At 33.5% G+C, this 25,417-nt stretch overlaps 2 protein-coding genes across 13 annotated transcripts in view; both read left to right on the forward strand.

The window, feature by feature from the left end:
• Positions 1 to 9,896, forward strand: part of LOC105340479 (SH3 domain-containing kinase-binding protein 1) — a 29,237-nt gene extending 19,341 nt beyond the window's left edge. For 6 of the 12 annotated variants that reach the window (XM_020072289.3, XM_020072293.3, XM_020072290.3 and 3 more), the window contains 7 exons: positions 1,136 to 1,280; positions 1,480 to 1,668; positions 2,143 to 2,252; positions 3,848 to 3,871; positions 5,392 to 5,472; positions 6,284 to 6,347; positions 6,923 to 9,896. In XM_020072289.3, the coding sequence (XP_019927848.3) occupies positions 1,136 to 1,280; positions 1,480 to 1,668; positions 2,143 to 2,252; positions 3,848 to 3,871; positions 5,392 to 5,472; positions 6,284 to 6,347; positions 6,923 to 7,188 (879 nt within the window). In that variant the 3' untranslated portion in view covers positions 7,189 to 9,896. Of the gene's footprint in view, positions 1 to 206; positions 243 to 1,135; positions 1,281 to 1,479; positions 1,669 to 2,142; positions 2,253 to 3,847; positions 3,872 to 5,391; positions 5,473 to 6,283; positions 6,348 to 6,922 lie in introns of all 12 variants that reach the window. The other 6 variants (XM_066071738.1, XM_066071739.1, XM_066071743.1 and 3 more) reach the window with 4 other exon arrangements.
• Positions 9,897 to 12,842: 2,946 nt separating this feature from the next.
• Positions 12,843 to 25,408, forward strand: LOC105340476 (uncharacterized). The gene is made up of 5 exons (XM_011446521.4): positions 12,843 to 13,508; positions 20,618 to 20,756; positions 21,288 to 21,400; positions 22,592 to 22,723; positions 23,595 to 25,408. The coding sequence occupies exons 1-5, from the start codon at positions 13,374 to 13,376 to the stop codon at positions 24,882 to 24,884; spliced, it is 1,809 nt and encodes a 602-aa protein (XP_011444823.3). The 5' UTR covers positions 12,843 to 13,373; the 3' UTR covers positions 24,885 to 25,408.
• The last annotated feature ends 9 nt before the right edge of the window (positions 25,409 to 25,417 follow it).

The following is a 25,417-nucleotide window of genomic DNA, read 5'->3' on the forward strand; positions in this document are numbered from 1 at the left end:
TCAATATGTCAAAAAATAATGTCAATGTAAATGTTGACACATCCCAAAAAACTTGTTTTATTTCATAGTTTCTTGCATGAAAATCCCATATACAGTGTATATGGCCCAATTGCCCTTCATGTCAGAAATTGCTACAGTATCTAATACATGAACCTAAATTATGTAATATGCATGCAAATTTATTTTTGTTTCCATCGTCGTTGTAGAGACTGCTTTTTAAACATTTGGCTTTTCTGCAGAGGGTAAACGTTAATTTAACAGTGGTGTAAAGTGCATTTATCTATTTATGACCTTAGATGTTTGATAGTAAGCATTAGTTGAGGGAAAGTTAAGCATTAGTTACGACAGGGGAATGCGACTCTGTAGCTAGAGAATTGGCACTGCAGTGTTTGACTGTTGTAGAATCAAAGTTTGCATATTTAAATGAAAAATGATATGGCTAAATATTGATTTTTGTAGAGGCATGTTAGTGTTGTTTGAAATTCATGGTAAATTTAATGTTGTGTACTTTAGGCATGATAACAATTTAAAGGAGCCGAGGGAAAGAGAGAGAGAGAGAGAGAGAGAGAGAGAGAGAGAGAGAGAGAGAGAGAGAGAGAGAGAGAGAGAGAGAGAGTTTTAATGCAGCTATTTTAATATAAATGCTAGTAACAAATAATAAAGGGGGGGATATTTGTTCTCAAACACCTTTTACTGAACAACACAAATACATGTAATACACTGAATTTCCATAAAATTATGTTCAAAAGAATGGATGTTTGAAGTTATTTATTGATAGGTAAAAATACAAAGTAAGATTTCTGCCTGCTACACTGGTAGAGAGAGAGAGGGTTAAGTTTGATAAGGTGATTATTGGATGTATCTTGAATACCTTGCACTGAGGCTAACAGAAACTGTGTACATTGTATGTTGAGGTTGTATTTACTTATTTATTGTTGCATTACCGGTACTTATAGATCTAATACATGTAGGTTGCATGCGGGGATCAGACGCTCATTTATCTTACATACGGAAAACATTTAAATTTGTCTTGTACCATTGTTTAACAAGGAAATTCAATCAAAAGTTGTTTGTTTTATTTGCTTTGTAACTTGTAAGCAATCGATTGGAATTGACTGTTTTGTTTACTTTCTAGCCCAAGCCTAAGAAGCCCCCTCCGCCGTCTGCTGTGCCGAATCAGCATAAATCTAAACCGCTGGAAAAAGAGAAATCAGTGGACCAGAAACACCCCCCAGTCACTGACCACATCACAGAGAAACTGCACAAAAAGAAAGAACCAGGTTGGAAGGCGACCCAGAGTTGTCACATTTCAATTTCATACGTCATCCATGATGTTTGAACTTTTAATTTTTGTTCTTATGAAAACTAAAAAATAATTCATTGACAATTTTGACAAATGTTAAAGAGTTATTATACAGCTGAATAGAATAGATATGGTCTCTGGTTTTGAATTCATGAGATTCTCCTTTTTCTAAACAGAGCCGGAACCGGTCAAGACAGGACCTCCCCTCCTCCCTGGGAAAAAGCCAGTGTTGCCGCCTCCTGTGGGGAAAAAGCCGAGCAAACCAGACCCTCCCAAACCCGTATTGGATGGAAAGCCCCATTTTGTGGGCCTCCGAAGCTCAGAGGAGCCACCTAGTCAAAAAGACAAAGATATACCTCAAGCAGGTTAATTAAAAAGTTCATGCAGGTTCTTCAAAAAGACATTGCTTAAGCAGGTTAACTGTAAAGCTACACTTGAAGGAGGTTGGATGGTCAACATGGTTGCCCATCAGAGATACCTTAGAATTTAAATTCAAGAAAAAATCCAATCATTTTGCATTAAATTTGGAACATTTTTCCTATATCTTTATCAAAAAGACTCTCTATCTTCAGAAGATTAATTTAGTGTAATATGACAAAAACCATCCAGCTATCTTAAAGAGGTTTAACTAAAAAGATTTACCTCAAGCAGGTTAATTCAAGGGCTAGTTTTATTAATTAACTAAGTTTTCAGACATTTGGATAAGACAATTATTTTATAGTTTTAAATCAACTGGTTTGTTTGAAGATATGATGTCATTATACCAATAGGTTTGATCACCTTTGTTACACACTATTTAAATTTGTACATGTAACGATTTGAGATGGGTTTGTTGACAGAATCTCATTTTGATGGAATAGAGCCCACCTCAGAGAGACTGGTTCACTTGACAGCAAACAGGGCAAAGGGACCAGCCAAGCGACCTCCATCACAAGTAATATTGAATAACGTAAGCGGCTTAACAGCTTTATTAATCCAGAATTAACAAAGAATTGAATGTGCAGTTTCAGGATTTTATTTATCTATTTTTGCGATGTATTTTATTTTTGATTCTGATTAACAAAACTCATTGCTGTCATTTGTGACTTGGTTGAAGTGGTTTTGATTTAACTAGGCCGAGTCTAATCATGCCAAATATAGATGATTGAATGGAATTTCTCAGATACTATCAATTATTTTAAGATTAAAATATTGACTATTTACCATCCTGATTTCTAGGGGGTCGTCTTAAATATATTTATTTTTTCTATTTGACCCTATTGGGTTCCAAATGTTCACACTTTTTGACATTTTTGGCCTAGGACTTTTTTTTTTTTTTTTTTTTTTTAACATGTGTATATATATATATGTAAGCTTTTGTATAAAAGCACCGTCTTAAAAATTTTACTAAAAAAGTCTGATGACTATGTGGTTTGTTTCAGAGATTCAGCAGAGTTCAATTTTTCAATGCTCCATACCCCAAAATTGAGCACAATATGGTATAGGTGTAGAAAAGAGATTTTGTAAAGAAATATATGCCTGTTTAGAAGCTCTGTCAAATAATGTCCATGACTGACTTAAAAATGTGGGAGAGTCATACTTTACTCTTCTGCTACAAGTATTTTTTTTACAGTGCTGGAAAATGGTTGAACTGTTAATGACAATTTCAGAGTCATTTTGTCATTTTACCCATATTAAATATCAAAACCAATATTTCTAAAACTTATATGATGTAATGTTGGTTTTATATTAAAGACACAATACTTAAAAAAGTTAAATATGCTCCATTGACTACATGAACACAAAATACAGCACAAAATCATGGGCTCTTAAATTTAGACTCGGCCTTTTTAAGGTTTATCTCCCTCTGAGGAAAAATTTTGCTTTAATTATTTGATGATGAATAAGCAAATTAATTGAAAAACAAACTTTTTAAATGTTTTAAATTCAATTTAACATGTTATGTGTATGATACTCAACATATTGTACAATCGTGAAGATGAATTTAGTAGTTTGGCAAAGAAAGGAAATCTGTAGTTTCTCAGTCCAAAAAATTCAAGATACACGCATAATGCGGCTAGCAGGTATTTTCAATATTAATTGCAAGCTTTGCAAAGGAGAATAACTAAAATTTTATTATTTTAACTAAAATTACAACTGATTTATCATTCAATAACACTTTAAGAAAGTGCTACCTATTAGAATCTTTGCAGTAAAATAACTTATTGCTATTTTATTTTGATGTAGTTTTATGTCTAATACTTTGTCAGTAAGTAATGGATATTTTAAGATATACAAAGTTAAAATACAGACATTATTATTGTGAATGTATATAATATAAATTCTATACTATATATAATTATATGAATATATATCTATAATTACAGGACTTTATATTTCACTTTTTATTTTTAAATACATATGACTTTCTGTGTATATATGTATTAATTGATAACCAAGAATGTCTAATATAATACATTAGTTAGGAATATTTGTAAGCAAGTACCAGTTAACAGAGTTCACACTTTACACTATTTTTATCATTTTGACATTTTCAATTCACAGAAACCTAACAAAAGATTTGTGAAGGTATAAGCTACAGTGTATACTGCCAGTTATCCATTTCTTGAGTCAATAACTCAGTTTTGCTGTTACTTAACATTTTTTTTATTTTGTTTCTCAAATAATAATCAATTCCCCTTTTCTTGATACTTTTAAAGTGGGTGTCCATGAAAATTTCAGACAGTAGCTGGAATATATAATATCTGGGATAATATTTTTTTGGTTTTTTTTATTGTTTTTTATTAGAGCAATAATTTTTATTTTTTCATAATTCAAAAGACAGGTACAGTGACTTTAACTTAACTGCTGTAAAAAAAAAAACATTTGATTAAATATAATGTGAAATACATAAACATTGTATATGCAGTCAAATGTATTTAGGCAAGAAGTTTTAAAATAAAAGGGAATACATGTCGGTCAGTTGATAACTATGTACAAAAATTATTTTGGATCTGGGATTTCTGTTTTTAGATTTACATTGTGTCACAGGTATTACAATGTGTCTCTGATGTTACAATGGGACATTGAATTTATGTGTCACTGGTATATCAATGTGTCAATAATACATGTATTACAATGTGTCACTGGTATACCATTAAGTCACTGATATTACAATGTGTCACTGATATTACAATGTGTCACTGATATTACAATGTGTCACTAAAATTACAAAACTTACTGAGATAGACTAGTTTTTACATGGACATCTTCTTTACTTACCTGGTCAATCTCCAAGTGAGCAGCTGAATCACTATATATACATGTATATACAAGTCTGGCAGTATACTACATATTAAAGGAACATTTCCTACTTCTAATTAGACAGTTCTGGGCTTAAGTAGCTATGCTGTGACATTTTCCAAAAACTCTTGCAATAATTTTATCAAAGTAACTAGCTAAAAGATGTATTAATTTTTTTCTTTTGTAATTTTGCTTCCATCACAGCCAAAATTGCAAACGACTTGTAGTTTTTGCAATGTAATTAATTAGGTGGGATTTTGGACAGATTTTATTTGCTTTGTAGAGATGAATCATGATTGAAGTGCTTGCAATTTTAAATTTAAAAACGTTATCTTATAGCAGAGACACAGTAGCAATAGATTAAAGGAGCTATATAGCCAGTCTCTTACAAACAAAAATCATTTTGGAGAAGGCTTTTTTGGAGAAGGCATTTTAAGAGAAGGCTTTCTTGAACATATTTATGATATTCAAGATGTTCAATAAGTAAATATTCTTTCAGTTAAGATAGGGCATGAAGCGAAACCATTAACAAGAAACTTTAACATTGGGTATTTTGGTTGGGTTTTTTTTTAACAACAATATAGTGGGAGCATAATGCTAGCTGAAGTTATGCTAATGCTGATAAAAATGTCAATAATACTGTAATCATTGAATATTGAATTTCTTAAAACACACCAAGTCTTGAAGTTATAATAACTATTAATCAATGATCAAAACCTGAAAAGGGATTTTTAACACCGTGATAAAACTGCCTTTTAATATCCTAATTTGTCATTTGTTGAAAGAAATATATCTCTTTTTTTTAGGAAGAAGAGAGGAATGGTGATGTTGAGTTGCCAACTCCCAAACATCCCGCTCCTGTCAAAGAAATCGCAGAGGAACCGCCGGTAAGTGGGCCAGCACTGTAGGTTCCTGTTTTAACACAAGAAATTAATATCTGCCAAAATCGTTAATGCACGCCTTGCTGATTTTAAATGTTGTTTTTATTTTTCAGACAGATGTATTAAGCTATATGAAACTATGATAAAAGTTGTGTTTGCAATTTTACATTCTTGCTATTTGATGTAAAATGGTAGAATTAAGTATGTAGATTCCTTATTTTTCGCAGGTACTGAATTCTGCGATTTAACCGTTTTGCATCAAATCGCGATAATCAAATGGCGAACACCAGATTTTTATAATATTTTCTTTGGTTTACATCTGTCAGAAAAATAAAAGCAAGATTTTAAAATCTGCGAGATTCGCTTCTCGCGATTTTACACGAGTATTAATTCCTTGCATTTAATTGGAAATATAGAGTACTCCAATAAAATAAGAAATATTCAGTACGTAACGATATGAAATAATGCTGTAGATTTGAGCACTCCAAAAATGCTAAAATATAAGTACAGGTACTTCTACAGCAGTTGGATAGTACTTGCATGGTAGTTAAGCTAAAACTAGAAATTACGGGTTAATGTGAATGATACATACAGAGATCATTGACAATGTACCCCTTTTGAAAAGAATGATAACTCTGTTAGACTTGTCAAACCAGGAAATTCGAGATTTTGCATTAGTTATTATCTGTAGTGATTGGGAAAAAAACCAAAATATTGAAATTTCTTTTTTTTTCTAGAGAAAATATAATTCTAATGCAGATTTCCTTTGCTATATATATCAGTCAACTTCATTTGAGATTCCCTGTTTTGTGTTTAGGTGCTTTTGCCAGCCAAGGAAAAGCATCAGAATCTGCCAGCCAGACCACCAGAACCCAGTGTTGGTAAGTACCTGGTAGTAAAAAGTAGCTTCATGTTTAGACGGACTTGTCATGAGTAAACAAACTACATTGTATTCAATAAGTTGATAAGATATTTGTATTAACATTATTCAAACTTTCGCAGAACTTCCCCTGATTTTTAAATTTCATACTAAAATATTCCTGTTTTACATGTGAAAGAAAATCCCGAGCTCTTCTTGAATTATAAGATTACAGTCTGTCAGTTTCCCATTTTCACACAGTCTTGGCATTCCTTTACATTTATTAGTTCATCTTTGGAAAGAAAAAAATAAAAACTAATGAAAAATGTCATATTGTCAAGCAGTACAGTAAACTCACTTATAGCAAACACACTTATAGCAAACACACTTAAAGCAGACACACTTATAGCAAACACACTTATAATAAATTGATGCTTAATGTGAAATGATTTTCATTCCCCGTGGGATTTAAACATTGTGTAGCTAACCGATATAACAAATAACGTTTATAACGAGGCAAAATTGCCGTCCATGGCACTTAGTTAGAATTGTGCTTTACTGTACATTCTTATGAATAACTATGGATTTTCTTTGTAGCCTCCTCAGGTCTGTTAGCAATGGTGGAAGAACTTAAGAGAGAAATCAGGGAACTTAAAACCAATAGTGTTTCAAAAGCAGCTTACAATGAACTAAAGGTGGAAAATGATAAACTCCGACAGGACTTTGAATCTTTTAAGACGTCTTGTGGACGTAAAATCAGAGATTTAGTGAACGAGGTTGACGAAGAGAAGAAAATCCGCCTCAGTACAGAAGTGGAAATGAAGCGGATAAAGAAGATGGTCAACGACGAATCCCATGTCTAAAGTTTTCCGCCATAAAGTTTTCCGCCCTGTTTGTCTTGAGTTCTGTGAACCAATTAAGTACAGTAGTAACTCTTTCCTGTGGAAATAATAAGTGACCGAATTGAAAAACAAAAAACATTTCATGGGATCTTGTAGAAAGGTGGAAAATGGCCCAGTTCTGAAACAGAGAGAGAGAGATGTCTGAGGGGCGATCTCATTGGATCCAGCACCAGGATATTAACACTGCAGATAGGAGCTTGTCGGAATGGTTTAATAAAAACAATTCACGTGCTTCCACGCCGCTTTCGGATTTCAGTGCTATTATTAGAAAGAAATCTTTGTGAATCTCAGTGGAATACAGTTCTCATAGTCTGTTCTTTCTTATTACTGATAATCTTTTTATGCTTTGGAGTTTAATGGCACATGTTTACTGTGTTGAATGAAAGACAAAGAAGTTCCAAGAGTTTATTGTCGGCCAGTTCAGAGCAAAATTTGGTCATGTCATACAAGCACCTGTTATGTTAATTATCACTGTACAATGTACGTTGTATTGTTCTGTATTTAAGAACTATTTTTTGTTTCCTCCACTATAATGTTACATTGGAAGTCAAATTATATTAAGGATTATTTACCAAATTCTTATATTGAATTTGAAGATTATATTTTTATCAAATTTTAGTCATGACTTATGTAAAGTTTTGTTATTCAGAGTATGCAGATACAGAATTTTGTTGTTGAAAATTGCCTTTACATATTGTTACCATTATCACTATTTATGCTATCTCCGTATAACAGGTACAACAGGTACAGTAGATATTATTAGCTAGCTTTTTTCTTTAATTTTTTTTTTTACGCCAATCTATGATTTTTTTTCTCTCTCCTTTACAGATAATCCTATATGTTGATCTATGACATGTCAAAACAGATTCAAGTCAGATTGTGTTCTAGTGTTGAAGGGCATTTTGTCGCTAGAGATTTTTTCAGTTGTAACATACCCACTTACTGGTAATTGACCATGCATCAACAGCAGTCTGTAACAAACCCCCCAAAAAAGTCTTTTCTCGTATAAATGCTTGTTTGCACTTTTTTAATTCATAATATTTGTTTTTCATTTAAGTGCTTCTCATTTTACACAAGTTATGTAAACTTTCGTACATAATCTTTGCACTATTTATTATTTTTTAAGTGCTTAATTGTTCGCTCATTGCATATTTAAAAAGAAAAGCCTTAATAAGAATTTTACAAGTATCATTTTAAAAATTGGTTGTCTACGCATATATGCATGTAAATGTACTATTATCATTCATGAGAAAACACCTGTAAATATTAAGTTTCTCAGATAAAGAAAGAAGAAATTTTACACTCTACTGGTGCATTTAAACTTTGCATTAAACTTTCTTTCCAGCTATTCAAGTGCTACATGTATTAAACTAAGTTTTCAAAATTTAAAAATGGTTGATGTCAACAGATGTTGGTCTATTAGCTTATTATCATGTGGGTTTTCTAGGGAGAAGAGCAAAGGGGGAAAACCTGGGGGAGAGGGTTTGAGGGAGCTGTTTTTGATATTAAATTATTCTTGATCCATCAATACTGAATACTGTTAAACCTTTCTACATTACCAGTTCCTATTTCTAGTCCCCGTTGTTTACATAACCTGATTGTTAAAGAGTGTAAGATTGTTAACGAGTTCTACATGGAACAGTGCAAAGTTTATGATTTCAACACGAGTTCAAACAGACTTTCATAAACAAATTCATAAATCAACAATATTAAGGTTAAGTGAAGATTTTTTTTTCCCATATGAGGTGGAAAAGTGCTATTGACCTTTTGGAATGATAGGTACAGTATGTATTGTTATTTAAGTGAAGGCAGTGTATGCCAGTTTTGTTCATTTAGATGTTTTGATGAATTTAACCCAAGGTGACCAGAAAAAATAATGAACATATCTTGTATATTGTACTATGTCTGGAGTTTTTTATACAGATGAAGTCCTGTGACTATTTTTGTTATACATTAAGTGTAGAAGAAGAATGAATGCAGCTAGAATGTAATTGGTGAATAGGTTGTGTACATGAGTAATAATAATTCTCTAGATTTTTTTTTAATTCAGTATATTTCTCCTCTACTTCAAATATATGTAGTTCAAATATAAACTTGCCATAATTTTTTTTCTATTTTTTATTTTCCCAGTCTAACAGTATGATCTATCAAAAGTAATTCTTCTGGATTTTGTATGAAGATTGATGTGGTCATTTGAATGTAAATTTCCTGGATTTTAGCGATTCCGATATTACATTGTATAACAAGACCAAATTAGAAAAACGTTGAAAGTCAAACTTAGTTGAAATCTGCATCCTCAGTCTATTGTCACACCCCTGTCTGTATAGAAGTAAAGATGTGTATGGATTCCAACTATAGGGATCCCGATGTGTATGGATCCCAGCTATAGGGATCCCGATGTGTATGGATCCCAGCTATAGGGATCCCGATGTGTATGGATCCCAGCTATAGTGATCCCAATGTGATGGGATTGAGCAAGGTACCCCCATAGTAATAGTTAGAACCTGGCAGAGGATGATGTTATATCAGTCATTGTAGTCAGTGAATGCTGCCAGCACATCGCCATTCTTCTAAAGACATTCCAAAACTACTGATGTGTTGTGAAAGGGACAGATAGTATACATGTACAGTTATATGTATTTATTATGATTAAACACTTAACAAATTGCTTTGTCTGTTTGTGCTTTGTTGTATGTGAACCACAGACTGCGGACTATTATAAGGGCCCCACTCTGCGGACATCCTTTAGTGATCAGTCTGTCCATCCATCTGTCAGTTCGAGAACACTTGTTCGGAGCATATATATCTTCTCTCCCATTGGCCCAATCTGGCTCATACTTCACCCACAGTCCCTTTTGGTAAAGGGTGTGCAGTGACCTTGACCTATGTTTCTAAGTCTAAGGTTAAAGTCGGAGCAGAATTATAGATAAAATTCTTGTTTGGGGAATATCTTCTCTCCCCTAGGTCCAATCTGCCTCAGTCACTGAGTATCTGCGGTCAAAGAATGTGCAGTGATCTATGGAGTTTGTATGTCAAGATCATATGTATAAGGTCATACCATGCAAAAAAAATTTCATTTTTTAAGTGCATATATACTTTCTACTAAGCATTATTTGGCTCATACTTCACATAAACAGGTTTAAAGTGAAAGGGTGTTTTGTGACCTTTAACCAATTTTTAAGGTCAAATATGAAGGTCATAGCAGAATTATATGAAAAATCCTTGTGTGAGGCATATCTTCTCTCCCTTTGCCAATCTGGCTCATACTTTACCCCCATGGTGCCTTTGATCAAAGGATTTGCAGTGACCTTGAATGATGTTTGTAAATCAAATATCAAGGTTATATCGCATCGCACAAAATCCTTTTTAAGAGCATATATCTAATGCTTTACTTAAATAAATTTTTTGGTAAGTGCCGTGACCTTGAACCGAGTTAATGTGAAGGTCATAGCGGATCTCTTTTTAATCATTTTTAGATCAAAGATGCCTGTATGTAAGGGGTAATGAGATTAAATAATAAGGTTTTATGCCAACTGGGAAATTTCTCAGTTATAGGTCAAGGTCAAAGCAAAATTCTCTGATATTCTTTTCATACGGTTGTCCATTATTTAAGCGGGGCCCTTTGAGATGGTCACCATCTCAATGTTGTCTAGTTATTATTTAGGAATTTGTGGAAACTTGCAAGAAGGTTTGAAAAAAGAAATTGAATAGGCTGGATTGTCAACAAATTCCTTATTGGATCCACGTTAAAGATCTCTTGCCTTAAACTGTTATAGTAGCTACAGAGATAAACTCCAAAGATTTACATTCAATTGAAGGCTTTCCTATATTTCTAAACAGAACTCGTTTCCGTAGTGTTTAAGTGTTCAAAATGTCCACAACCTTAAAGCCTTTTTTTTTTTTTTTAAACTTGAAGAGAAAAAAAATCGTTGTGAATATTTCTGGACTTACAGTGGTCACTACCTCAGCAAGGTTTGTTAAATCTGGAAACTTTGTTCATAGAGATCCGGTTTTATATTAGAAAATATATAACGCTATATCGATTGCAAGATGCATGGATTCTCTATGGCCCGTTCTGAATTCGCCCAAATACTGTTTGTATAGATACTCTTTATAATTAACTCAAGTGCTTTCAAATTGTTTTGAATTTGCCCAGTCCTATATATTTTAATTCGCCCGCTAACAAAGAGAGCGAAAATAAAACGGGCGAACATTTCCTTGTATACAGTATAATATTCTTTTATGTAGAGGGTATGGAGTATATTACGTGAAAACTTATTTTCTCACAATAAATTAAGAACTGATTCTCAATAACAAAGAAAAAGGGAGACATCATACCGGGTTAGTCGCTATACATTTTGAGCATTCTTTGCAACTTTTGAATCGTACTCTTCATTTTTCCATTTTAATTATTATAGCTTGTAAAGCTTATAGTCCTTTAGACAGTACTTTCTAAATGACTTAAGTTCACATAAAAAGAGAACAAGCTTACAAAATACCCAGGTAGCCGGACAGGTGATTTTTAAAAAGAAAATACTTGATAACATACCAAGTTGCCTTTTTTGTTCGGCCTTTTCTGTTTGGCAACATCCAACATGCAAAAGAATGGAAAAATTATAAATCTAATATGATTTAATAAACTTCCTGAAAAACGAAAGAAGGGAATAAAATGGAATCCCAAAGTCCGTTTGTCTGTAGACTTTATTTTGTATGACAAGTTCTAGAAGACTGACGCATGGGGTTCTTTTCCTTTGAAAGTATGTGCACTCTTTGTTTAAATAATTTGAAGATGTGATTAAAAAGTAATTGTTTTTAAACGATCTTCGTTGTTCTGTGGTCGATTTTGTAACATCATAGTCTTTCACGAAGACTGTTTACATATAGGAAGGGGACCGGTTTTTTGACACCATCAAGTCCATCGCTCTGTTTTGAATTGCATCATATACATGTACTAGTATGTTGTCTTGGCGATGCTTTGGTGTGATCTTGTATACTTACGTTTGCAAGGTCAAAGGTTATGACTGATATAAAGTTTAAGGCCGTAAAAGTTCAAGATAAAGTGACCAAATCGCACAGGTTACCAATCAAACGGCTTAGGTTTACAAAGTTTTCACAGCAAATTAATGAACATGAAATTGTAGTTTATTAAAAATCATTTTCCGTCGCGAATTTTTAATGATGTTGTGTGAAATTTCAACACTTTCATGTGATTTTAAAATTGATGAACATCTAGTACATGAAACATAGTAAAGGTAACAGCTTTCATGTGGCGACGAAATGTTTTAACTTTGCCATTATATGACCACCAATTCCATTTTCCCACTTTGATCTTTCCCAACATTCGTTACACTACACATATTTTTTAAAGTCATATTCCTGGGCATTCCAAAGACTGATGGTGTGATTTAACTAATTTTACAAAAATTACTCGAGATTTCATTCTGCCATTTAAAAAATGGCAGGGAAATATACACGGGGGCAATTTTACACGGTAGGCTTTAAATAATCGGATAAGTTCATATAGCATTTTAAACAAAAATTGGCTGTGAGGATGTAATTTAGCTGGACCATTTAACATATAGCACAATTTTCAGAACAATCGATCTATTAAAGAACTACATTAATAGTAACCGCTCCATTCATCCATCGTGTCAATGTAAAATTAAGAGGTCGTTGTGATTTAAGTTGCTACCATTTCTTCTGTGTGCAGCGAAGAGGCAGCTTCCTTTTTCTTTGTGATTTGGCTTATATTTGAAGTCCTGAGAATATCTGAGATGTAACATCAGACCACTGGAAGCAAATTGATGGCATGGGCATTTAGACAAGCATTTACCAGGATGTCACGCAAACTTGTAACGAACGACCTATTTCCATTCACGGGTAGCAATAGTCTGAGAGAGGCTAGGTATATTGAACAGCTACTCGAAGTGTTATAATCGTTAAAACTACAATCGTCTGCGGGCTGTTTATCGAAAACTTTAAATGTATTTTACGATGGAGAATTTGGTTAAGAATTCTGAAGAGGATAAACTCGTATCATCAATGACCCTAATTAAATCCCCACACAATAGATTTATGATGGGCCGGAGAATTTTGTGACGCGGGCGACAGGACTTTGTACAGTGTGGACTGACAGACGACAAGCCATGGATGCGCGAGAGAGGGAGATCGTCAGAAGAAACCACCGTCTGCTTGTCCATAACATCATTCTGACCGAGGAGTTCTTTGAACATTTGAGGAACTACCATGTGCTTCCTGAAACCATGATCAGAGATGTAAAGGTTTGTGGTTCGAATCCTATATTCGCCGACGTTCAGATTTCGAGTTTCTTTCTTTTGATTTTACTTGTTCCATGAAATTATGAAACATAACCTCCAAATAAGTATAATGAAAGGTCTGGAAAAATAAAACAAGATTTGTTGTTGTTGTGTGTATGTGTTGTGTGTGTGGTTTTTTTTGTTTTGTTTTTAGCTCACCTGAGCTGAAAGCTCAAGTGAGCTATTCTGATCACATTTTGTCCGTCGTCCGTCCGTCCGTCTGTCTGTCCGTCTGTCCGTCTGTAAACTTTTTACATTTTGAACTTCTTCTCAAAAACCGCTTATCCAATTTCAACCAAATTTGGCACAAAGCATCCTTATGGGATGGCGAATATAAATTGCAGAAATAAAAGTCCGATCTGTATTCAAAGCGGAGAAAACCTTGAAACTGTAGAAAAGGGGGGTGCATTTAAAAAATCTTCTTCTCAAGAACTACTGAGTTCAATTCAACGTAGTTTAGCATAAATTATCCTTATGGGAAGGAAAATATAAATTGCAAAAATTAAGGTCTAATTCTGTTTTAAATCTGAGTTATTACGAAAATAATGATAAAGGAAATGCGTGTTTCAGCTTCGGTTCGGTTCGGCATCCGGTAAAATGGGTAGGCAAGACTTGGCCTGGTCAAAACAAAAGATTGGCAGTTATTAATCTGCCAATCTCATTAAAATTTCAGGATTTATGATGGACCAGTAATATTTGTATTCGCTGTAAATATTGCCACAAAATAATGCGTATTTGGAATTGACGATTGCCGATCTGCCCCGGCTTTTATTTTGCCACGGCCCGGGTTTGCATACCCATTTTACCAAGACTCGTATTCTATACTTCTAAAATAAGGTTCTTTGTTTAAAGCAGCCATGAAATTATACGCTAAAGGGTCGATCTGACTACATGTATGATGAATTTGCTTGTTATGCAACAGTTCGCGTATGAAGGGAAATTTTTGAAACATGCAAAATATATTGGTGCCGATTTTGTGAAGTAAATTGAGGCTAAATATTTCAATGCGTTGACAGATTTCACACATGACGTTGGTGTTAGCTTGTTGTGATTTTCGTTTCTTTTTCATTATTTATGCTTTGTAACCTGGGAACTCTCGTATTTCGTGATTTTTACGTATCAATTCAAACAGAGACTTCGGTAAATCAAACAGTTAACTGTTTACCTGCGCAAATTAAGCAAAATCTGATGTATCAAAAAAGTACTGAAATACAATTCATTCTATCGGTAATTCGGCATTATCTTTTGCGTAATGGTAGATTTAATGCAATAGGTTTTGTTGAGATGCTCGGCATTTTCTCGAGTTTATTCAGTTTAAATAGAGTTTGATATCGCTGACGGAAATATGTAGGTATATACATGTATATATATGATTCATTTCGAAAAAATAAATTGTGTTCTTTATTTGTTATAGTGCATGTTTCTTGTGTTTAATTGTTTACAATTTCTATTTACTAACCATATTTGAGTGTTAAGCTTCGAATTATAAGCAAGATACAGAGATTTGCTCACAATTCTATGTTTGTACACAGATCTTATTAAAGATTAAAAAAGTAAAAAACTTGTCAATATTTCTTAAGAAAATTTTCAAAGTCTGTTCTTCCAGAAACCAATTTTAACAACTTATTGTATTGTAAACTTAACCTTTTTTTTGTCTTTATTACTCCTACTGTACATGTGATCCTTGACTGTGTTTGTGTACATTTGTATAGACTGATTTTGAACCTCAAATACCAATGAACTGGTCTTGAGTGAAAAAGAATTAAAAATCTTAGGCCATTCTTTTTTTTCCATTTTAAATGCTGAATAGGAAATACCAAGTTAAAAATCTTAAGCTTAATGTAATAAACTCATGTGAACAAAATCTGACTCAAACCTAGGGAAACTGTGAGCTCTGTATCTTGCTTATAATTCTACGATTGACGCTGAAATTTTGGTTGAGCACTAAAAATTCTATATGAATTAGAGTATGTTAAATACTTGTACAAACAAAATAAAAGAATGATATTCTGTATATACCTACTCTCTGGGGCCCCCTCATTATACAATAAATAATGTGAAATCTACATCAATTTTGATAGTTTTTCAGACACGAGTAAATAAAAACGACATCTTTAAAACAGTTTCCATAGTTCTGACACATTTCTGTTGCGGGGATAAAATAATTATCGCTATTCCTAAGAAAATATCACAGCGGAAAATTATCCTGGTTTGTACGCGAGGTAAATAACAGTCATTTAATTATAATGGAGAAGACAAATTAAATTTTTGAATGTTTTTAATTTGAGGAATTGAGCTCATTGAGGTACAATTTTCTTGTTCACATCTATACATGTAGGATTTTTTAAATAACATACAATAACTATTATATATTTTTTTAACAATACAATAACAAGTAAGTAGTTGATGAACAAAATGTACCTATATGCTCTCATATATTTTGATCGCTTTACAAAGTGGGGGGGGGGGGGGGGGGGGCGGGGCAGAACGAAAATATAGGGAATTGGAAGTTAACAACTTAACAGTGTACCCCTACCAAATGTTTAGTTTTATATCTTGCGTAGAATTTTCTTATTCTGGTAAAAAATAGTATTTCATGAAGGTACAATGTCAAAGATTACGTGTATGCAAAAATAAGTGTAAAATTCGAATACTTGACAATATTTATTTTTTGTTATTCTACCGAGGGACCATATAGCACAATATCTTTTGAACTCCCATTGTTGCTCAGGTGAGCGATGTGGCCCCATGGGCCTCTTGTTTGTTTTGTTGTTTTTTTTTTGTTTTTTTTTGGGGGGGGGGGGGGGTTCAAAGTTAAAGTTTGAAAAAAAGTGCATGAATTCTAAATACCTCTTTTGTTATCATGGATCTATCAATTTAATTCTCCAAGACAAAAAATCAAAAGCAGCACCTTTCACTGTATAGTTTGAAGTATCATATATTTCATTGATAGCATCAATTTAATGTTTGTTTATATGTATTGTTTTACATTGTCCAAAACATTACATTTTAGAAAAAATTTAAAAAACCAACAATAAATGATGTCTGTGGTGATATAATAAAAGATTATTAGAGTGGTTAAAGCGCTTAAATGTCATCCAACCTCACTTAAACTGAAAATCGTTTCAGATTGTTCAGCGACAAAAATTACCTGAATAAAACCTTGGTAAATAAGCTTGATTGATAAACGCACTTAAATTGTTTACGTCATTCGATGCTAAAACATGGTGGTATTTCCCATTGGGGACAGTTGATGGAGTATACTATTAGATCATTGTTCTGGGATTTAAGCCGGGTTGATGGAGCACTGATTTTGGATTTTATACCCGGATGGAACCAAGCAAACAAAATTTACTGTATATATCCATCAATGTCCATTTAATTTTTTTTTCTTTCAATCTTGAAATCGAAATATTTTTTTTGTTGTAAATTCTGTTCAGAGATCTAAAATTTAACCGTGGTGCAAACTGTTTGAACAAACCTTTAATTTCTATTTACTTGTATGAAACGACCTCTAAACCTTATACTAACATGCAAAATATGCAATCGAATGTATTTGCAACCTATAAATTTGATAGAGCAAGATATTATCAAAACGATTTTTTTTATCATAATATTTACCCTATGTTTTCAATTCTCGATCTTTTTATGTATTTGTTAAAAGTTTTTTAATGCATGCAGATTGCAGAATAAAGAAAGTCAGCTTAGATATGTTTATATCTTGAAAATCAATATTACTACACTTGCTGCTATTTTTATCGATATTCTGCACCAAGACCGGGGCGCAAAATAAAATCAGAAATTGATTTAAAAATATTGATGTCTCGATAATTTATTATGAAAAAGTCCTAATGATTGTTATTCCATTCATGAATGCGGCGCCCTTTTATTTCGACCCGTTTCTTAATTGTGGGACAAGTTGGTTTTTTTATTGTTAAAATGGTTGAATAATCAAAACGTAACAGAAAATATTTATGACCTTATTCAAATCAAAACAAAACGCTATAGTTCTCATAGGGAAATTGCTTCAGTTGAAGTAACTTTTGGATATGAATTGCGCATTTAAATGAACAAATGAAGCGCCATCAGGTTAATCTATAGTAAGGCAATTATTGAAATACAGTGCATTATTAAACCCTTAGTTCATAACACAACATGAGAAGAATTCCTTATACATTGTAGCGATTGAGTATACATGAATAACTGAATGTCATATTCATGTAATGTATTTATATTTACATTTTTTAGTGTCTTAGCCTGTGATAACGCTCCGTATCAATTTTGTACTATACAGTCCAATAAATTCAAATGACGTATATAATACGGGCGCGAAGCGGGTTTGCTCATTTATATTCCAATATTTAATTGTACAATTGTTGAAAATTATATAGATATAAGTATTCTTTGAATATTATTTCGATCGGGGCGTGGTCGCATTTGTCATAAAGCCGGAATTTAATTACTGGATTTGATTACGCCCTGACCAAAATACTCAAAAAATGATTCCTTATTCCTTGAATAATAATTCAAAACTTTACTTAAAGTCCATGTATATAGCATAATTTGCATGGGTTTCGCGTGAGGAAATTTTCATGTAAAAAAATGTTAAATGAAGTAGAACGTGAGAACACGTGAAATGTGCACGTGAAGGTTATTTTTGTACCCTTTTCACGTGAATTTACGTGAAGTCCCTATATAGAGTTAACTTGTCCATTTCAGTAGTTGGTATTTTTTTTTTTATTTCTTATTGAACAATTTTTGCTGAATAGACGAGGTTTTAATTATTCAAATTCCGAGTTTGTGAAAAAACAATATAAATATTAAATTTTGCTCTCAGTCAGAATCGAATGTTGGCATCCTCTTCTCTCAGTTGAAGTGACCACTTACCCTCTCTTCGTCCCATGGTCAATGACTTAAAATTGAGAAATCATTTTTACAGCTTGTACAAATAGGGGTATTGAACTGAATGTCTCATGTACGAGGGTTGTTAGGAAATTATTGAGACATTTCCTCTTATTCTTTTAGTAAAAAAGATAAACCATTGAAATTTCACCAAAACGTAAATCAGGATCGAGACTATCAATGTGAAAAGTTTCCTGTCCATGGCATGAATAGATCATTCCTGGTAAGCTGACCAACCTACCTTCGTCCAATGACCCGGCGCAACCGCAAACTTTTCGCAACGTCATATTAACGCTTCTTATTGCTCCTGTGTTTTAAACACCTTACAAACGAACGGAAATAAGAATTATTCTTTATTTATCATCTTTTGTTATCATTTCAAGATGTCATCATTTACATTTTCTGCCATTCTTGTTATTTTCAGGAGGAAAATCGAGTTATTTTTCCCGAAAGTCTAATTACTGCGAATGTCTCCTGCAGTTATTTTTTTTTATATATTTTAGAACTGTTGACAACAGTTAGTGTGTCAAAAGTACTTGATAATTAATCCCTTTGGACTAATTCTAGTTAAACAATCAGTGAAAAAAATATGATGAACTGAAGCTCTATGCCTTGTCTTGTCATCGTATAGTTTTTTTAAGCAATTGCTTGGCCTTAAAAAGTCTTCTTCCGAGATTTCCATTCGTTTGACGGTTTTTAATGCGCCGCCTTGACGTCAAAATTCAATGTAAAGTCGTTGTCAGATTTCTATTGTTTGGTAAATATATGTGTACCATATCCGTATTTCAACTCAAACATCAGTGAAACTTAATCAAAAGTTAGTCGCAAAGAATAGCAAAATGAACATATTTAATTTGATTTCTTTTATCATTAACTGTAATTCTACGGACACTTATAAAGTAGATGTTTAAGTTATTAAATCTCCGAGTTCATGGCTGCGCCGGGTATCCCGACCACCGACTTGTTTATCTATCGTCGTAAACAAAATATTAGATATTCTTTTAATATCACTTTGTTTTATTATTTGTTGGCGTAACTTCAGTGTCTATGCCAATTTTTACCAAAACTCGTCAATTAGGAAAGAAAATATTCGAGTTGTCTCAATAATTTCCGAACAACCCTCGTACTGTTCATGGTCAGTATCTAAAAGGCAAGTACCAAACTGCGCAATGGTCTTTTGCATTGCGTTGTATATTGCGTGTTCAATTCACCGTGCTTTTTAAAGGCTAAGGTTCCCTCGAATCTAATATAATATCAATGTGTTTAATGATTGTTTTCTTTGATCTGTTAATCTCAAAAGAGCATGGACGTAGAAGTATGCTCTTTTAAAAGAAAAATGCTGCACTTGTGAGAAGTGTAAAGCGCATGCGTTTGTGTATCTGGTCATCATTGTTCGGATAAAAAGAGCAATGTTCGAAAAGTCAAGTGAGTCAAGGACTTTTGGATCATTTATCTTTCAATAAGAGATTTTTCCTGTCATTGCACTTTCGATCGAATTTTTTCATGATTGTTAGTTTTTTCTAACTTCTATGCAAAAGTGGAAAACGGGCCGACTATCTATAAATTAATGTACGACCAAAATAGAAACAATAATTATTTAATTTTTTTTTCTTCAAACTTACAATCCGGTAATTGTTTTTGGAGGGCATATTTGTGTTTGCAGTACGGCGGAAATAAATGCTCCATACGCGGATCGAACGACAGTCTTAATTCAGTTCAGTTCGCCTGTGGTTTGGGTTTAACCTTTCCCAATTCCATCAAAATTAAATTACAGCAGGAAATCTATGCATAGTAATGATAATAGCACAAGAGGCTGCGTGTCAAAATGGGAAAAACTTATAATTTATTCCATCACATGGAATGTTAAATTGACCCTGAAGAAAAGGTCTTACATGTTAATGAACATATTGGAAAGAGGAAGGTGGTGAAAACGATTGTTGTTTTAACTGTGGTAATTTTCCTTGTTTCGAACAGCTTTTAGGCATATACAAGAATGTTTCTAACATACAATTAATATTATGCAGTAGGCCTATTTATAAGCAATACACTGCTGCCTTGTCATATTGGTTATCAAAATAAAATATGTTCAAATTAAAAAAAAAACATTTAACCAAATGCCATATGAATCTTAAATAAATTGAAATCTTCGCTTCGTTTTTGTTTTTTTACAGAAAGAAACAACAAGAGAAAACAGAAATTCCAAACTGTTAGAACTGCTGATGCTGAGGGGGTGTGACTCATTCCGGAAATTACGTCACATTTTACATTTGACGGGTCATTGTATTCTGGCAGATTATCTTTATGGAGAGGGTATTTATCCCCATCTACTCATCCATTTATAATCTAAGGAACTGAAAAAAAATCGGTAGAATTAAAAATATGTTCTGACAGCAACTGCATTAACTCTTGAAATCTTATTGGGTAATTATTTTGGTAATTATTTTGGTTAGAATGTTAGATAATATATATGTGTACTTTTTGTTAGAAATGTCGGGTGTTCGAATCCTGTCAAACTAGGTCAGCAGCAAGCCGTTGGCTGCACCGACAATCAACTTATATTGCATCTTTTTTAATTGTATTTACCGTTTAGGGGCTATAGATTGAGTTCTGATCAAATTGTACTATGAATTTATTATTACAAACTGTCTATTTGCGAAATTGAAAAAAAGTTTGTGCGCTGATTGGACTGACGATTTTAGAATAATTTCTTTTTTTCCACATCGCAAGAAGACTAGAGCAAAAAAAGTAGACTAGATCGATTCAATAAAAATTAAGCAGATCAAGTACTAGTGCATTATCGCATTTTGCACATAACACAAAATGAATTTATTCTGATTTCAGATACCGACATAAAAGTTTTTAAACCAGAGGACATATTTGGAAAATATCCGTCCATATTCAGCAAAGTTCCGGACGACGTGAAGATGAAATTCATTAAAACAATGGAATCGAAGGTAGCTACTCTAAATATCTTTTATTTTGTGTATCGGAATTCGATCAGCATACGCTTCCACTAGCTGCAACAATAAAACCATTTCCAATTCTAACTGACGTTTTCTGGACGTTTCTTAGCCCCAGCCCCCCCCCCCCCCGAAAGACAAATAGTTAGCTGCCACAAGCTACTAATACACCTAGATTCATCGAATCAAATCTATATTTTTTTATTTTTTGTTTTCAATGCTAAATGACAGGTCAGGGAAAAGTTTCACATATTTTAGATTTAAAAAATTTAAAAGGATTTCCTATATATCTTTGTGGATCTCTTCTTATAAAGGTGATCATTACAGTCTATAAATGGACACAACCACCGAATCCTCTTAATTAAATATATTCATCTTCTAAGATCTAAGTAATTTTTTGCTTCCAATGCTTAATGACATTTCAAAGAACGGTCTATTCTGAAAAACAAAATAGATTTAAAATTTGAATAATTTACTATATATATTTATACAGATCTCCAAAAACAACTACACCCATCCACCCCTCTTATAGAGGTACCTAGGCATAATTTTAGTCCAAAATTCTCAAATTTTATTTTTTCTAAATTTAATGTCAAGCGTGGTTAATTAACATGGATTTTTTTAATGCTTCGTTAAAATTTGAAAGTCAAATATCCGGTTACAAGCAAGTTGCAAATTTAAGTTTGAAAATCTTTTGTTTTGGAAACAAAGCTCGAGTCTTGTTATTGATTTCATATGTGTTGTATAAGCGTAAGTTACAATCAAATGTTGCTTTCTTTTGTTGATAATATTATTTATGAACACATTGAATCAGTTTACCTTCTTGCCATGAGTCATTTTGTCAAAGAAATGGCAATTTCTTCAATTTACATTATTTGTAAACAAATATAAGGCTCGTGTTTTGTTTACATACTCATAAATTCTTACCTCTGAACATTGTATTTTGCTTGTAAATTAACCTCTAACATTCAAATTTTTGGTCAATCAATATTCAAAATGCACAAATAAACCATTTTGTGCATAAAAATTGAAAATGTGCATTTCCCTTTAAATATTAAATCTCATTTCAAATCTAAGTATTTTTTTCCAATTTGATCCTTAATGACAGGTGCAGGAGGGGGTCTCTCTAAATAGTCATCTGCTTAAATCTAAGTATTTTATTCCTTTCAATGCTTAACGTTATAGGTCAAGGAAAGGTCTCTCTTGAACGTGTGGGAACGGAACCCGGAGGAACGAACGGAACTTCTAGAGACTCGGCGGGCCAGCTTTGAGACGGAGAAAGTCCTCCGCATTAAGCTCGACAACAAACGAAAGCAGGTTGTTATAGATTCAGTTTGAATCAAAGGATTCTATTCATTGATGATGAATAAAACATGCACAACTGCTTTGTATGATCCGTGATTATTTATCTTGCAAATAGATACGTTCTTTAAATTACAAAAAAGGTAACCCTAAACGAACGGTTCAAATATAAGAAGCTTTTCCTTGTTGAATACCAGATACATGACTTAATATATTTTAAATAATTTCAGATATAATGAGCCATCATAAAATTGCATAGCTTTTATCTTTATTAGATACATTTGGGCTTAAAGAGGCCACACTCAATACAAAATAATTAGACTAGTAGAGTTATACTTTTTTACTACATGTATAGTATTTTGTAAATTTTTAGAGATTGTATTTCTTCGTCATATGGATACTTTGTCGCTGTATCTCAACAGATTTACGGTTTGCCGAAGTCCTAGGGGCCAATCCCCTTCATATACCCATTAATTTATGGTTATATTGAAATAAATGTTAAAACGGACTTGAACCCGGTGGCTGAAGTCACTGGGTTGATATCATGCTGCAGTACCTTTACAATTTTCGACCGTATTTAAATATACTTTATAGACGGATTTAAAACTTGACTATGTAACACTCGGATGCCGGAAGATATGGACATTGATGTAGTATGCGCACTAATGATAGATTTATACCTGGTTATATAGTGCTTCGACGTTCTGAAAAATATTAAACTCTATAGCAAATTGACACACCGTAACTTATCTATAGTCCACATATTTACACGTTGTATACTACATGTATATGCAATTTGACAACTTTGTGGTTCTACAGACTTACGTACTAACTTTTTAATTACTAAGATCAAAACTTAAAAACAAAAATATTGCTCTGTTATCAGGTTCGTCAAATCAGCGATGAAGTGAGAAAGTTGAACGAAGAACTACGAAAACGAAATATCGAATTAGAGCTGATAAAAAGGGAAGAGAACGAACGAAAGAAAGCATACAAATCCGAACTCTCCGTGCAAGCCAAATTCAACGCCGCCAACAGCAATTCTCTGCTCAAACTGAAGGACCGATTCACAAGTTTCAATGGGAAGATCAGAGCTATCAACATTTTGTTGAAGAGTTTTTTAGGAGAAGGTAGTCATGTCTCGTCCGAAGAGGCGGATAATGTGAAACTGTCTGTTCTGGAACACAACGTGAAAATGGTGATAGAAAAAGCGCGCGAAAACAGAGATACGACGCAAGACATTTTGGACGAAAAGCAAAACATTTATCGTCTGTTGAATACATTTCCAAAGAGAGAGGAGTCGTTGTCGGACACGGTCCGCAAATACTTAGCGAAAGAGGACAGGGGCAAGAAGAGTCTGATTAAGGAATTAGACAGATTAAAGGCAACTCTTGGGGGACCATCTAAATACGGGTCACCGGAATCTGTGACAGACTTGAAACTTTTATCGAATATGGTGGCAACCGTTCGCGTGGAAATCGAACATCTACAAAAGAAACTGCACTGGAAAGAAAACCAAATATCCAATCTGATGGACGAAAATACTTCCTTGAAGCAAAACTCGCCGAGCTCCCCCGAGACACCTGTTATGCAGACACCGTCTTCTCAATCCGAGTCGCCCTCATCAACCCCAGAGTCCACCTATGAAATGCAACAAGCCTATGGAAACTTCGATGACTATCTCGAGCCCGGGGTTAAGGAGTATAAGTTGTGCCTTGCCATTTCAAGGGATGCAACAAATGGCAATACCAAGGACCAGAAAGAAACATTGAGCAACGGAAGTGACGTCATTATCCCTGATGCTGAAGGTGACAGTTATCCGAAGTCTGCTACAAATGATAATTTTCACGGTGGACCAAGTTTTATTAATACAAAACACGCAAAAGAAATGGACTTAGAAGAATTAAAGAACGGCCGAGGGACACCCCGAAGTGTGGCAATTCGTCTGGACGTGGCAGACGACAAACATTCCAGTAACTCGCTGATCTTGCCAGACATTATGGAGTCGGACTTGCCCAAACACCCCTTGCTGAAATCATCGACAGATTTCACCAAAATCTTGGAGCAAAGCGAAGACAACGACCAATTAGAGAAAATAACATCACTTCTTGCCAAACGAACGCAATTTGGAAAATTGCCGTCCATTTTTCAAACAGTTAATTACCTCGCAGAGTGACTTTAAAATACGCCCCTGGGAAATGTACACCGTTAAATATCTCTACACAGAAAGAACTTAACTATTATGATATTAAAAACACGTCCATCTTTCACCAAGTGACAGACCCAAACTCTGGGCACCTACTTTAATTTGAAAATAATGCTCGACGCATGAAACAATTTAGCACAGAAAAAAATCGATAAAGAAAAATTGCAAAGTGTAATGGAAAAAAATCCTCCAACCCACACACGTACACACCGGTCATTAGTCGTGCCTTAATCATTAACCATAACTTCTATCTTCAAGCATTGCTCACTGCATTCAGTTACCTCCACTTTTAACTTGACAAAATGCTTGAATGATTTTCTGAATTACATGTACAAAGGATCATGATAAATATCTCAAAATAAAAAAACCCGAAGCTGCTTTATGAATTAAAATTTATTATTTTTGTTGCACTTGGAAGTTTGGAACAAGTTTGCACAATTTTTGTTCCTGCAAAATAAAAATGTTAAAATCGAAGAGTCTTATAATAATTCATTCCATACAAC

Source organism: Magallana gigas, chromosome 9 (genome assembly GCF_963853765.1).
Source record: "Magallana gigas chromosome 9, xbMagGiga1.1, whole genome shotgun sequence".
In the NCBI taxonomy this organism is placed as follows: Eukaryota; Metazoa; Mollusca; class Bivalvia; order Ostreida; family Ostreidae; genus Magallana; species Magallana gigas.

Bases quoted from the DNA above. Each gene is read 5' to 3' on its own strand.
- LOC105340476 (XM_011446521.4), top strand. From the start codon at position 13,374: ATGGATGCGCGAGAGAGGGAGATCGTCAGAAGAAACCACCGTCTGCTT. The intron at 13,509-20,617 runs GTTTGTGGTTCG...GTTTTTTTACAG, and splicing joins CCATGATCAGAGATGTAAAG to AAAGAAACAACAAGAGAAAA. The intron at 22,724-23,594 runs GTTGTTATAGAT...CTCTGTTATCAG, and splicing joins TCGACAACAAACGAAAGCAG to GTTCGTCAAATCAGCGATGA.